At 38.9% G+C, this 15,337-nt stretch overlaps 1 protein-coding gene across 1 annotated transcript in view; it reads right to left on the reverse strand.

Moving 5' to 3' along the window:
* Nucleotides 1-4,778: 4,778 nt before the first annotated feature.
* Nucleotides 4,779-15,337, reverse strand: part of LOC128584409 (serine/threonine-protein phosphatase 2A 56 kDa regulatory subunit epsilon isoform-like) — a 60,721-nt gene continuing 50,162 nt past the window's right edge. The window contains exons 10-12 of the mRNA XM_053589381.1: nucleotides 14,998-15,125; nucleotides 11,921-12,022; nucleotides 4,779-5,615 (exon numbers count right to left, since the gene is read on the reverse strand). Coding sequence (XP_053445356.1) covers nucleotides 5,612-5,615; nucleotides 11,921-12,022; nucleotides 14,998-15,125 — 234 coding nt within the window. The 3' untranslated portion in view covers nucleotides 4,779-5,611. The remainder of the gene's footprint in view (nucleotides 5,616-11,920; nucleotides 12,023-14,997; nucleotides 15,126-15,337) is intronic.

Here is a 15,337-nt window from a genome sequence, read left to right on the forward strand (position 1 = left end):
TACACACACTTTGCCTCCACTTTTCTAAGTATTTATTTACAGGCAGCAAGCAACATTATCCAAAGAATTAGGTATTCCACAGAAATTGTCTCTCAAATCTTTGACCCTAAAATTTTTTGTTACTAGTTTTTTGTCTTATAACTTACCAAGAGGTTGATCTTCTGATTCCACAAATCGTCATACTGTGAACCATTCAATTGCTGAACTTACAAGGATTTTCTCTCCCAAACCTAGATTAACTAAATATGAAACATTAACTAGTTAATTCTACATGGTTGCAAATATGATGGAATTAATTAGCTAAGAGAAATTGCACCTAAATCAAATGCTTTACAAAGAAACTAACCTGAGGTACTTTAAAGATGGTTTCAAATTGTTTGACTTTCTTCTGATTCACTGTGTGGTCTGTGCCCCCTCCACGTGAATCTGAGCCGGCTCTGTAATTGCCTGATCAAACAATATGAGGACAGTGACGCTGTGAGTTGATGGGCCCAGGCTTCAAAGAACTGCAGATTCCTCTTATCTTTTAGAACCCTGCTGCCATGCTGAGAGCAACCCCAAGAAGTCCTGTATGGAAGAATGCCATGTATGGAACTCGCCAGCCATTGAAGGAGCCTTGTCGGAAGTGAACTGTCGAGACATCCCAGTTAACACCTCTATCAGAGACAAGATGTTCTTGCTAAGACCTTCCCTAACTAGTTTTGTGATCAGAATAAATGTAACTGCTTTAAGCTACTAGCTTTTGGTACGGTTTGTTATATAGAGACAGGACCATTCCAAATACTACATGCCCTAATCATAAACTGATTTCTCAAAAGTAAGGCCTGACCCAGACCTATCCCACTGCCTCAAAGCCGGGTTAATCAGATCTAGTATTTGTATGATTCAAAAGGCCACGGAGGTCAGAAACAAACAAACAGAAACAACCAGGCACCTGGAAACTCTTCACTGCTTCTTTATTAGGATGCACCCAAGGTACACAACCTCTCACACATCTGTGAAAGGGGAAGTTACATTTCTTTTGGGGGAGCACCTTCATTTTTGTTTCTGTTACCACTCTGAAGAAAGTAAATCATTTCCAAAGAAAAACATTTCAGATTCCAAGTGTTTAAGACTCAGCTTGCATTTTGTTGTGTTTGAAAAGGAAGTGGCATGTTTTAGCCAGAGCTGGAAGATCGTTTTGTGGCGTTTTAAGTTAGATGTGGATCAGAAGTCTTCAACGTCTGGTCAAACCAGTCTATAATTTTCATATGCAACTTTTCATATCAAAAATGTTTCATTTTTACCTCTAGTCACAAACAGATGCTGTTTAAAAAAACACACACGCACAACTAAATTTAAAACCAATCATGAACAACATTACTAACAGGAAAATGAACTTTTGCTGCCCTCTTCTGCTAAAACACCAAAGGATTTATGAAGCTAAAGCGAAATCCTCAAATCAAAAGCAATGGACATGTCATTCTCATTATACTTCGATCAGAAATCAGACAACAACCAGAAAATGTCTTGGTAAGGTAATATTTATATTTGAAAGTTCCCCATTATACATGAGGTTTGGATTACAACTTATTTACAGTGAGTGATTTCAAAAAAAAAGGAAAGAAAGTAAAAAAGGAAGGGAGGGAGGAAAAGAGGGAGGGCTGACAGAGAAGAAAAGAGAAAGGAGAAAGAGGAAAGAAAGGGAACGCAGGGAGGAAAGGGAGGGAGGGAAGAAAAGGAAACCTACATTCACAGACATCATAATGTGGGATGTGTAGTTCCAAGAGAGAGACTACCGCAGCTATCGTGCACAAGAAGCAGCACAAATTAATATTCCACTAGATCAAAATCTGCTCAACTTTCTCTCAAGATGCACAATCCTTCTTTTAGATTTTCAAAATTAAATCCAGAGGAATACAAAATGCATTGCCAATATACCTACTACAAAAATCCTTTGCGGCTCATTCCTTAACTCCACTCAGAGAAGCAGCTGAGCCAGAATACAAAAATAAAAATATTGATGTGCAAATAAAACATCAGTGATCATGTCTGATGCCACCCTTTTACTACAGGTGACTGTTACTTTGTGATAACATTGGTAAAGCACCAAAAGAGAGAATCTCTTCATTTTCTGGGCCAGGTCAGTGCCTCCAATTAAAGGGAAAAAACAAACAGGAAAAAAAAACAAACCCCAAAACTCAGCACTTACATACATACATCCCTTTCCCACCCCACCCCACCCCATCCCCACAAAAAAATAAAAAAGCTTTTAAAGCTCTAAATATACTTTTTTTTTCCTTTCCACAGTGTGATTGAGCCTAGGGCTATACGTTTAAGTATAGCAGGTGCAATTACAGGAAATTCCTGGCTCTGCACCCTGGACTGTCCCACGCATAGGAGGAGGTACAAAATAAATTAAACTCTTTCACTTAGGCCACCGAGCCCAAGACAAAGGAGCGTAACCCTGCTTGTGAGTATCCAGCGGCATCAAGGGTATTATTTATTTCTTACTTTTTTTATTTTTTTCTTTTCTTTTATAAAAAAGTCAGATGTTAGGGAGAGCAAAATACAATAAAATTTAAAAGGACAAAAAACTAAACACGGAAGGAAACCAACCAGGGACACGTGCACAGTGAGAAAGAGGAATGCATGCTTGATTCAAAGTATGAGAGGGGTCAACTCACTCACATGGTGGTTCTAGGCCCACAGCCTAAGGCCTCAGCATCATTCTAAACCACAGGGTTCTGTATATTTTTTTCTTCCCATAAATACTCTTAATCCTATCCCCGAAACCAATATGGTAGGGATAAGGTTGGAGTGATCATCACTCACTAACTATAATATTTGCTATTTTAAAAATATATTTATATATAGTTCTGGAAATTATGAAGCAAACAAAATATAACACAAAGATGCTTTTGTCACAATTAACTCGAGTTGCAGCAACAGCAGAAGTGTGGGAAGGGACAAAAAGAGGGTTGCTGCAAATGCAGCCAGTACATCCTTAAATACGTCACATAGTGCAACCTCATAGATTACCTCAGTCACTCTGCACCACTGCACACATGACAGATGTCACATTGTCAGTCTCGGTTAAAAAAAGCGTTTCTTCTCAGAAGTTGCCCTACGAATTTTAGACATATAGCTGTAATTGCTTCTCAATATGTCTAAAATTTGCTTTATTCTCCTCGGTTTGGAATGATCAACATTCAAAATTTACATTAAGGATATCTGTGTAGTTTCACCTTAACTCTGAGGACAGGGTAAGGTGTAAAAAATGAACCTGGCCTTTCTCCTTTCAAATGACTGACTGCATCTCATTCTAACAGGCAGAGATTCTTCATAAACCTGTGATCTCAATGTCCTTTATCTAAGAAGATGAATTCATGGCAAAAAGTTGATACTATCAAAAGTAAATGTACTGCAGCGTCAAAACTAAAAAGCTAAAATCAAAAGGGCTAAAGAAGAATATTTGCTACAAATTTATTTTTTACCATTAGTATTGAACTTGCACCTTTATTCCAACACTTTTAAAGTAGGTTGTTTTGTCTTTGTAGCCTCTGCCAACTTTACATTGAATTCCCACTAATGCTTTTAAAAAAAAAAAAAATCTATTAACTCCATTGAACCATGTTGTGTTTGGTGCTGCATATGATCTTTTTACTGATGTTTCTTTTTAGGAATTAACTATGCCAACTTTTGTTTTTGTTTTGTTTTTTTTCCTACAACATGACCAAGATGACAAAATCCATAATTAGCTGACTCTTCCATATACACTGTGACCTGGATAATCCTGAAACACTTCTTGGGGGAGAAAGGTCAGTGGCTTCCCCCCCCCTTTTTTCTTGAAAACAATAAATCTACTTTAAATTTAAATGAAAGGAAAAACATACAAGCCCATATTTATATTGTGTCTAGGAAAAGCAACAGTTCGTATGTTCCTGTTTGCTACCATCACAGTTCAATACATGAACACAGATTCAGCTCCACACCATGAACACTGCTGGAAGTGATGGCCAGGGTTATCAACTCACAGCTGCCATGTCCGTAATAAGCAAAAACATCCTGGAAGCAAATCCCCAGACACATACGTTTCAGTACATAACAAGGCAGCTCCATCAGGGAAGTACATACTGTACACAGTTTGAACAGCAGTTTACCTATTAACCTAAGACTCTTTTTTTAAATACAAAGCAGAGAGCCAATAAGATATACACAGCCCTAGATTTTGTTTTGTTTTTTCTTAAACAATTTGGTCACGATGCACCTTTGATATAAAAGCATTTTTAAACTTTATTATTAATACTCAGGACATTAGGAATTTCCAGATTTTTTTCAGTAGCATTTCAGAACCACTTTTGGTAACAAATATAGTAGTTAGGAATACGCATCCACTTTAGAATGCATAACAATGTTATCCTGAATCCTTTCTGGCTAAAAACAGGGCTGGCGCTGTGATGAGATACTGAACGAGAATCTACAAAAAACACTGAACAGGTTTGTTTTTTCCCAGAGGCTACATCCTCTTTTGCTGGAATACTTTATAAATACATATTAAAAAGTAAGGCAACAACTCCAAACAGTCCAAGCTGTTTGCTCTTCTTTTCCCAATTAGATTCACAATCCTGGTGATCAATTTCATGGTTGTATTATTAAGTGTTTGTTTTTCCTATTTCAAATGATCTAAAAGGATGTTTTTCTGACATTTCTAAAACATCTCTGGTGTGTGTCCAATGATGTATGCAACTGATACTGGTCAGGGACTGAAACCTGTGATGTCCCAGTGTCTGCTTTCAAAGGATTCAAGACTTTGATTTGGATTCACCATAAACTGAATGTATGAATCCAAATTTCCCTTCCCTACTATGTTTATCATCCCTTCCGTTTTTACTCCTAATTTTAAAACTAAAGGAGGACCAGGACTACCTGGTTACTGGAAAGATGTTCACCCCAGTAAACAAAACTTTTATCAGGGACCTTTATAATAATTCATGGCCCCGTTTCACATGAACATTCAACTCAGGAAGATGTGCAAAAGGAAAAGATGTCAAATTACAGTCACGTTATCCAGAGGAGGATGTTATACAAACTTACAAGGAAATGGCAGTCTTTTTTTCTCCCTTTACTATAAATACATTTAACAGCTTAGCAGAAAGACAAGCTAAATTTAAGATTGTTCACATTTGAAAATTGTAACAGACTCTCTGCTAGGGATAAATAAGGAACTCCCCGTAATGGAATTTTAACACAGCATTTTCATCAACAGATCTCTGAAGATCGCTTTTTTTAAAAGAGGGTTAGAACAATGATTATGTTTGCAAAGTTCTGAGAAGTCCATCTACTGTCCAAACTTTGGATTGAAGTCCTTATTTTTTTTTCCTTTACTTAGAGACAGGTATATACAGTGCTGTTGTAATAATGAAACAAATGTGAAATCTACTGTAAAGTTGCACAATACAGAAAACTGTTGCTCCATCTTCTACTACATAATGTGTGACTCCACAGGTTAGTAATGTTGTTCTCATTATTTCTGTTAAGTTGGAATTATGCCATCACGTCTAAGACCTCTCTTTAACTCCAGATCCTCCAATTTTTTCCACAATTCTTCACGCTCCTTTTCTTTCTTTTTCTAACTGAGGAAGAAATAGAATACAATGTAAACAACTCAGAAGGTTTAAAGATATTATCCAGCAAGTAATGCCCTTTAACCTAGTTTTGCCTAGGTATGTTTTAAAAGGTTCTTGAAAAAAATGTTGACATTAAGCTTGTGGGTTCTTTTTGCTTTTCCTCTCCCATGATTTCATTTTTTTTGACTCATAAAAACACAAAAGTAGTATTAATGAAGAGTAAGACATGACCAAAATATTTTAAGATTTCACATTAATACCAATTTACATGTAGCTTGCTATAGAAAAACAACTTTAAAATTACAGAGAAACAAAAGTCAGAGATGATTTATATGTACCAGATATCCTAACACCAAAGGCACATTAGAAATTTTTATTTGGGGCCTAGTTAGAATCTAATTTTTCTTTCTCTCTCAATAGTTTCTCAAAAAGAAAGCTGGAGATGACATTGATACAGAGAATGTAGCAAGTCCAGAAAATACAATCTATTTTTCCTACCTCATGCAAATTTAAACACTTTAGCGGTTAAAAATAAAGTAAAAACTTGAGATTTCAGGCCTGGTGCAGTGGCTCACTCCTGAAATCCTAGCATTCTGCGAGGCTGAAGCAGGAGGATCACTTGAGCCCAGAGTTTGAGGTTGCAGTGGGCTAAGACTATACCACTGTACTCCAGCCTGGGACAGAGCAAGAGCTTGTCTCAAAACCACCACCCCCATCAAACAAAACAACAACAAAAAAACCCATACAACTTGTGATTTCAGTTTTAATTAATGATCTGGACAGAACTTTATTGATATTATTATCATTATGTTTTAATTTTTTTTTTTTTTGAAACAGAGTCTCAAGCTGTGGCCGGCGCCCTAACCACTGTGCTATGAGCGCTGAGCCATATGTTTTAATTTTTTAATATGCCAAGCCTTCAAATTTCATTCAGTACCATTTTCTTCAGACTTCTGTATTTTACTGTTTGTAAAAACTTTCCTCTAAATCTGATTATCTAAAATAGGGTCAACAAAATTTATTTTGCTAAGGACATTTTTAAATTTAGCTTATTTAAAAAAAGAAAAAAGAAAGGATGTTTTAACATCAAACAAGTAGGATGCAAGAAAGGAATACTTTCTTAGAAGTTAAATGAGTTCACATTTATAAAAATGTTTCAGTGCACTACCCCTGATTTTTTCACGTTGGAGTGAAATCAGTAAAAAGCAGATGTAGGTTAATATTTCTGAATCTAGGAATTCAGATAATTCCCGAAAATGGAGACTCTGCTATCTTATGTTCCTCACACTGCCTCACTTAGTAAGGATTTAACTTGAGCCACATAACAATTTTTACTCAGGAAAATCCACATGACTTAAATCAATCATATAATTCCAGTATCTTTTTTTAATGTTGTCATCAATGTTTTTTAAAGGTATATTAATATCCAGAGCAGTAGAAATCAATCTTCATCCTCACCTCAAATCTCTAAAAAACTTAAAATAATTTATATTCTCATTCCATTAGAGTGTTTTTTTGTTTGTTTGTTTTTAGAGACAGTCTCACTTTGTCGTCCTCGGTAGAGGGCTGTGGCGTCACAGCTCACAGCAACCTCCAATTCCTGGGCTTAGGCGATTCTCTTGACTTAGCTTCCCGAGTAGCTGGGACTACAGGCACCTACCAGAATGCCCGGATATTTTTTTGTTGCAGTTTGGCCAGAGGCCGGGTTCAAACCCACCACTCTCGGTATACGGGGCTGGTGCCCTACTCACTGAGCCACAGGTGCCGCCCACATTCCAGAATTTTAATGGAATGATGAACTGTATAATATGTCAATTAATACTGTGGTAATGCAGTGCTTGTTTGTGATAATTAGTTTCAGTTATCTCAAATATAATCTGTACAATATGAATTTCAGTAAGCTTAACAGTTTTTATGCAAGTACCCTTTTTGGTAATTTTGACCTCAAAAAATTGCATTTACAAGGCACGGGGGCAAGATTAGATAATACTCTAATCATTATGAATTTCAAATTCTTTTTTTTTTTTAGAGGTGGGACTGAGAAATCTGTTTATTTTATTTATTTATTTTTTTATTGTTGGGGATTCATTGAGGGTACAATAAGCCAGGTTACACTGATTGCAATTGTTAGGTAAAGTCCCTCTTGCAATCATGTGAATTTCAAATTCTTAACAATTCTTTTTTTTTTTGGCCGGGGCTGGGTTTGAACCCGCCACCTCCGGCATATGGGACCGGCACTCCACCCCTTTGAGCCACAGGCGCCGCCCCTGAATTTCAAATTCTTAACATAAGGAAGTTGTTTTTTTTTTTTTTTTTTTTTTATAATTTTTTTTTTTTTTATTTTTAATTTCAGTGTGCTTGTTCATGTTTGTTTGAAGTACTCCTTTTCTGGTAATTTTCTTCTTTCTCCTGCGGTGCTGGCTGTTTTTGATGTTGTTGGTAGAGACGGGGTCTTACTCTGGCTGACTGCTGCTCATATGGGTTTTGAACCCCTGAGCTCAGGCAATCCACCCGCCTCGGCCTCCCACAGCGCTGGGACTACAGGCGTGAGCCACCACGCCCGGCCAGGAAGTTGTTTGTTAAATTACCACTTTTTGGTACAGTCTAAACAAATGTTAGCATAGAACATTCATCTGAGTATATAAAAATCAATTCTATAGATCCTGCTGAGTGCCAGTGCATATAAACTTTTTATTTGGAAGGAGAAGGGCTTGAGACCTTTACTCAACCAAATAGCAGCTCAGCAAGTTCAAGTTCACAATGCCCTAATTTCCAGTCTAACTAAGTGCTGACATCACTACAACACTCCTCATCGTGTTACTGAAGTGTTTCATTCATTCTTGTCAAGAGTTTTATGCCAATCAATGCAATTTGTCCTGTGGGGCTTTTTTTTCCCAGATGAGCTTTATGCTAAGTTATAACATAGCTTTCATAATGACAATTTTATCGTCAAGAATTGTAAATATTGCTGTTATAGTTACTGTCATCTCCGTTCTTTCCCACTTCTCTCTCTCCATGTAGGTGGCAATTTTAAAACTTAATCACAATGTCACACTGGGGATATTGTCAAATTCTCTAATTGCAATTTTATATAGCACCAATGTTGGCATATGTATCTTACAGTGTTAAATACTTATTCCACCCACCATTTTCAGATTTGCAATACTTAAAAATTTGATCTGAATTGAAATGATTAACTTCTTGTCATCCAAAATTGTAATCCTCTGTTCAGTTCTTCTGACAGTACAAAACAAATCTCTTCATTCTCTTTTCCTATTCCCACATCTATGAAGAAACCAGTTTTCATCTGTCAGTATAACCTTCTATTGCTCCTTTGACGAAGTATTACCCTTGCTTTAAAGAAAATTCTTGTTTCGAGGCTGGGCGTGGTGGCTCACTCCTGTAATCCTAGCACTCTGGGAGGCCCAGGCAGGTGGATTGCCTGAGCTCAGGAGTTTGAGAACAGCCTGGGCAAGAGCAAGACCCCGTCTCTAAAAAATAGCTGGGTGCTGTGGTGGGTGTTTGTAGTCACAGCTACTGTAGAGGCTGAGACAAGAGGATTGCTTGAGCCTAAGAGCTTGAAGTTGCTGTCAGCTATGATGCCACAGCACTCTACCAAGGGTGACAAAGTAAGATTCTTCTCAAAAAAAAGAAAAAAGAAAATCCTTCTCTCATTAGCAAAGTCCACTCATTATAAATCATTTTAATGTGCCAGAATATGAGCATCTCCTTCACAGTTTTGTTTCTTCCTGGTATTTTAGGTTATAAATAATCAAAGAAGTTTTATTAGTGACATTGCCTAAATATAAAACAAGTGATTTGAGTATTTTATAAATAAGGCCTTCGATATTCTTTTTTTTTTTTTCTTGAGACAGAGCCTCAAGCTATTGCCCTGGGTAGAATGCCGTAACATCACAGCTCACAGCAACCTCCAACTCATGGGCTCAAGTGATTCTCCTGCCTCTGCCTTCCAAGTAGCTGGGACTACAGGCACCTGCTCAACACCTGGCTAATTTTTGATTGCAGCCGTCATTGTTGTTTGGCGGGCCCCAAGCTGGATTCGAACCCGCCAGCTCAGGTGTATGTGGCTGGTGCCTTAGCTGCTTGAGCCACAGGTGCGGAGCCGGTCTTCAATGTTCTTGATGGGCAGTTATGGGCACAATGCAGGAGGTATGTGGCACACCTCCTGGGGACAGGACACAACTACAACAGGGATGCTATCTAACAAATGCAAAAATTGTAACCTAATTCTTTGTACCCTCAAATTAACCTGAAATTAAAAAACAAAAATTCTTGATAGGCCCTCAACGATTCCCCCTGCCAAAAAAAAATTCTTGATGGGATTGTACAGATTTAATCCTTGTTCAACTAGGATAACAATGAGTTTCCAGTTGCTCTAAACGAGAGGATCTTGGGGCGGCACCTGTGGCTTGGTGGGTAGGGTACCAGCCCCTCATACTGAGGGTGGAGGGTTTGAACCTGGCCCCGGCCAAACTGCAACAAAAAATAGCCGGGCATTGTGGTGGGCACCTATGGTCCCAAGCTACTCGGGAGGCTGAGGCAAGAGAATCACCTAAGTCCAGGAGTTGGAGGTTGCTATGAGCTGTGATGCTATGGCACTCTACCGAGGATGGTAAAGTGAGACTCTGTCTCCAAAAAAAAAATAAATAAATAAATAAAAATAATAATAATAGAAAAAATAAAAGAGAGGATCTTATGCACAATGCTCGCTTAACATATACCTGGTGCATCACAGTATTAAAATGTGCTCTTGGCACTTTTTAAATAATATTTTTTAAAGATTTTAATTTAAGCTTGGGGTAAGAAGGGTTATTATAAATTTAATGATTTGCAACAACTGCTAATATAGTTAATTAAAAGTTGTTCAAATTTTGAGTGTAGCATGTCATGCTCCATAATTGATATTTATCTCAATATTCTGGTACAAAAATCTCAGCCTATCTACGAATAAACACCTGCCATATTCCACAATTACACGCTTTTCATAAAGCACGTCTTTGGTAACTTAAATAAATAAATCACTGCAAAGGTCCTTTTCCCTCTGCCACCAACACTTTCTCTTCATTGCTTTTTATTAGTAAAATGAAAGTGACACATTAAAAATTAGGTAAAGCAAAGAAGCAAGGGAACCGCTGCTGGCTCTGCTCCGGAGGTCCACCCAGGTCCTGGGTATGAGCGCTTGTGCACACCTCTGGAATCCTCGAAAGCCCACGGTTTTATGATGTTCAAAGCCGACATTTGCTTTTGGGTGATCAAAGCAAAACCAGAGGCTCAACTCCTAAGAGCCTGCTCGGCTTTCCTTAATCTCTCCATGTCCTTCCTTTAGAGAGTGGACACACTGGACAGGACGTAACAAAACTGAAACATCATGTAAATGAAATCAAGACAGGCTTTCCCAGGCCCACACGGCATTTACTATAAACAGGCCCAAGGTTTTTGTTCCCTTATGTTCTTACACACTTCGAGATCTGTATAATACCAGACCATTAACATTTATGTTCTGTTCACTGTTCTTTAAGTTGCGATGAATTTGCTGGGTGTTAGTAAGCTCTGGGCCAAAGACCTAGACAAATGGTACCTTAGGCCTCTTCCTGCTAGGGTGAAATACAAGATCAACCCAATTCTAGCTCAAGGAAGTTCCAAGTGGGAGTCAATCCAGAAAGCAAACTACCTGCTGGTTGGTCCCCTTACATGGGCCTGGTACAGTTATATGCCAGGCTCTTACCCCTGAGGCAGAACTGAACTATATTAAAGGGAGGGAGGAAAGTATTCTTTATCAAAATGACCCTATCACAAAGCTTTGTTACCCAATGGCCACTAATAAAAACACCACTAATGAGTGTGCAAAAATGAACCTATTAATACAGTCATCGGGTGCATGATGATGATTTCGGTCAACAACCGACCACATATACATTGGTGGTCCCACAAGACTGTGACAGAGCTAAAAAGTCCCTATCACCTGATAGATTTGTTACCGCTCCCTGCAGTGCTGGGTGCAGTGACATGCCACACAGGTTTGTAGCCTGGGAGCAACAGACCACCCACACGACCCAGGTGTGCAGCGGGCTGTGCGTGGAGGTTTGTGTAAGTGCCCCCTGTGAGGTTCTGCAATGACAAAATTGCTAAAACACGTCTTTCAGAATGTGTCCGCATCATTAAGCCATGCATGACTGTAAACAAAATTGGGCTACTTATGATTTGAGGTACAACAAGCCAACTTCAGCAAAGAGCAAGGAAAGACTTCAATAATTTTATGCACAGCTGACAAAAAAGCTTTAAAAAGTTACCGCTGACGATCTGACTTGTATGTGGCTGTCAGCTCGTCAAACATGGTGCTGTTCATTTCCATGAATGCCTTTAGCACGTTGTACACTAGCGCCACGATAGCCCTGTGAGGCACAGGAGAAAGGGACATGTTAGTCTTACCCAACAGGATGCTGAACGAAGAAGCAAAAGCCCAATTCTGTCTGAATGAGTTCCTTGTAACTATCACTTTTTAGTTGGAACAGCTGGAAATGACCTACAGTTCATTTTCACAGCAAAAGATTTACTCTTTACTGCTCAAGGCCAGATGTCTTTCTGAGAGGTGGTAGAATGAGAAAAAAAAAAATCTAATTTTTCCCTCTACTAATTATTGGTACCTAGAATAGACCTGACTGTAGGCACTTGATAACTTCATTTAATAAACAGGCAAGTATAAAAATAAAACTACTTTACCCTAAAATAAGCACCCATGGTAAAAGCAACCTTAGAATTTGCATGGAATTGCAAAGTAATGATATACGTAAATGTTATATGCTTATACCAATATTATGTGAAGGCTTGGTGCCTGTAGCTCAGTGGCTAGGGCACCAGCCACATATACTAGAACTGGTGGGTTCGAACCCACCCCTGGCCTGCTAACCAACAATGATAACTACAACCAAAAATAGCTAGGCATTGTGGCGGGCGCCTGTCATCCCAGCTACTTGGAAGGCTAAGGCAAGAGAGTCACTTAAGCCCAAGAGTTTGAGGTTGCTGTGAGCTGTGACGCCACAGCACTCTACCAAGGGTGACAAAGTGAGACTCTGCCTCAAAAAAAAAAAAAAAAACAAAACAAAACATATATATATATATATATATATATATTATATATATATTATGAAAACCATTCATATCCGAAGAGACGAAACCAAGCCCCTATAAGATGGGCAGTTCAATATGAGCTATCTATCGGGCCATGACTTGCTTTAGTCCACCCATCCCTCTTGGCTCCTTGCTGACCTAGGACGTGCCCTGGTGAGTAAGTGGCTAATAGCTCTGCAGCACCACACAGCTGAACAGCCAAAACAGTGGCCTTCACTTCTCAAGGGGAAGAAGCAGCTCTGGGCAATGTGAGGTTATGATGATCTCGACAGCTTCAGGCTAGAGTCTGAAGCTCTTCAAAATTACCCACTGCTTCTGTTTTGTAACAAACATGCTCCCAATACCACTGAAAAGTGTATTGGCAAAAATTAAGCCACTGATTAAATAAACCATGAAACATTTAGAAGAAAAGCATACTTGCTATGTAGCCCCCTTCCCGCGTCTAGTAAAAGGAAAACTGAAGTTCTCTGCTATTAAGTTTCCAGAATGGCCTTCCTCACAAGGGCAGTTACGGAGAAGTACCACAGACAATACACGTGGCAGTTACAGCCACCTGCTAGAACCACTTTCTAGGTCCTCAAAAGACTATCTGTATGGGACTTCATCATTCGAGCCCCTTATCTTTGTAAGTTCTATTCATAAAATCTGGCAAATTTGAAACATTGAGAAAATGTGATATTTTACAATTATATAATTTTAAGACAAACATATTATGAATATACTCAATTACACCTACTAATTTTTTGATGCCACATTAAATTTTGCTTCCATCCTACAGAGAAATACATAAAGTCATTCAAATATAGAATACTTCAACTTTCATAGGGCTGAATATTATTAAACTTTTCCTTTAAGATTTTAAATTTGCCTATGTTAACCAGTTTGATGAAAATATTTCAAATTGGGCGGTGCCTGTGGCTCAAGGAGTAGGGCGCCCATCCCATATGCCGGAGGTGGCGGGTTCAAACCTAGCCCTGGCCAAAAACCAAAAAAAAAAAAAAAAGAAAATGTTTCAAATTGTATATAAAACCAGTGCATGGTGCCCCACGATTGCATTAATGTACACAGCTATGATTTAATAAAAAAAAAACCCTTAAAATTAAAAAAAAAAAAGATTTTAAATTTTACTTTTCCTGGAGAATAGGTACTATGTATAATGACTGAGTTGGCTGTTAAGAAATGGATCTTGCGGCGGCGCCTGTGGCTCAGTCGGTAGGGCGCCGGCCCCATATACCGAGGGTGGCGGGTTCGGGCCCAGCCCCCGCCAAACTGCAAACAAAAAAATAGCCGGGCGTTGCGATGGGCACCTGTAGTCTCAGCTACTTGGGAGGCTGAGGCAAGAGAATCGCTTAAGCCCAGGAGTTGGAGGCTGCTGTGAGCTGTGTGATGCCATGGCACTCTACCGAGGGCCATAAAGTGAGACTCTGTCTCTACAAAAAAAAAAAAAAAAAAAAAAAAAGAAATGGATCTTGCTAAAATGCAAAGGTAGCTGGGCCACTTCCCTCCTCACAAGCCTTTGGCATTTCCTTATCTTTCACCTGGTGAAGGCTCAGGTAAACCATCTGCTTCCTTCCCTGGCCTATCTGCTAGCACCTTCTCCCAAAGACTTTGTACCTTAACCTCCCAAATGCACGGGTCTCAGAACTTGACAAGTGCTTATTACATCTCTGCCCTTTTTGTGTCATGGAGGGACCCACTGTCTGAATGAGCGTTTCCCCATCTTGTCCATTTGCCAAATTCCTTTAAGATCCAGCTTGAGCACGCCACCTCCCCCCCCCACAAACCCCCAATCTACAATGCTCTGTTCTCAGCACCAGAGCATCTCTCCAAGCCCCACCCCAAACTGCTACCTTCACAGACAGGTCAAGAAGCCTTTTTTTTTTTTTTTTTTTTGTGGTTTTTGGCCGAGGCTGGGTTTGAACCCTCCACCTCCGGCATATGGGACCCGCGCCCTACTCCTTGAGCTACAGGCGCCGCCGAGGTCAAGAAGCCTTTTAAGCAAACAGGTATTTTTAACAAAACGGCACAGTTTCATTAAAATGTTTATTTGTGGTTTTCTCCAACCAGTCAGTGAAATTCTAAAAGGGATTTTATCTTTTCACAAATCTGTCCCTGGCAGCAAGCAGGGCATCTGGCACACAGTGAGTACTCGGGACATTTTTTTCAAGAAAAAGAAGAATGGGGGAGAGGAGGAAATAGAGAGAGAAAAGGAGGGAGGGGAAAGAAACTGAAAACCTACGGATTCCAATGCTCTTTCGAAATCCTATAAAGACTGGAAAACATGATGGGAAGGATGACATTAGAGTTTTCTTCTATCAAACTCATGATGTATTCATTATTCCAATAATAGAGTGCCCTTTCTGCCACCTTTGGGAAAAGAAAAAAAATGTTAAGAGAGAGAAAAAGACGAAGAGAAAATAAAATCATCTTTCCAAACAGAAGTATTTTGAAAGACTGTTGTTAAATCATTCACTCAAATGTAAAATTAAATATTAATTATATTTTACATTTTTTTATAGATTTAAAATCTCTCAGAAAGTTCCGACGTGTTTCGTCAACTTGGGGAAGGAAAAGAAATG

This window comes from Nycticebus coucang, chromosome 4, assembly GCF_027406575.1.
Source record: "Nycticebus coucang isolate mNycCou1 chromosome 4, mNycCou1.pri, whole genome shotgun sequence".
In the NCBI taxonomy this organism is placed as follows: Eukaryota; Metazoa; Chordata; class Mammalia; order Primates; family Lorisidae; genus Nycticebus; species Nycticebus coucang.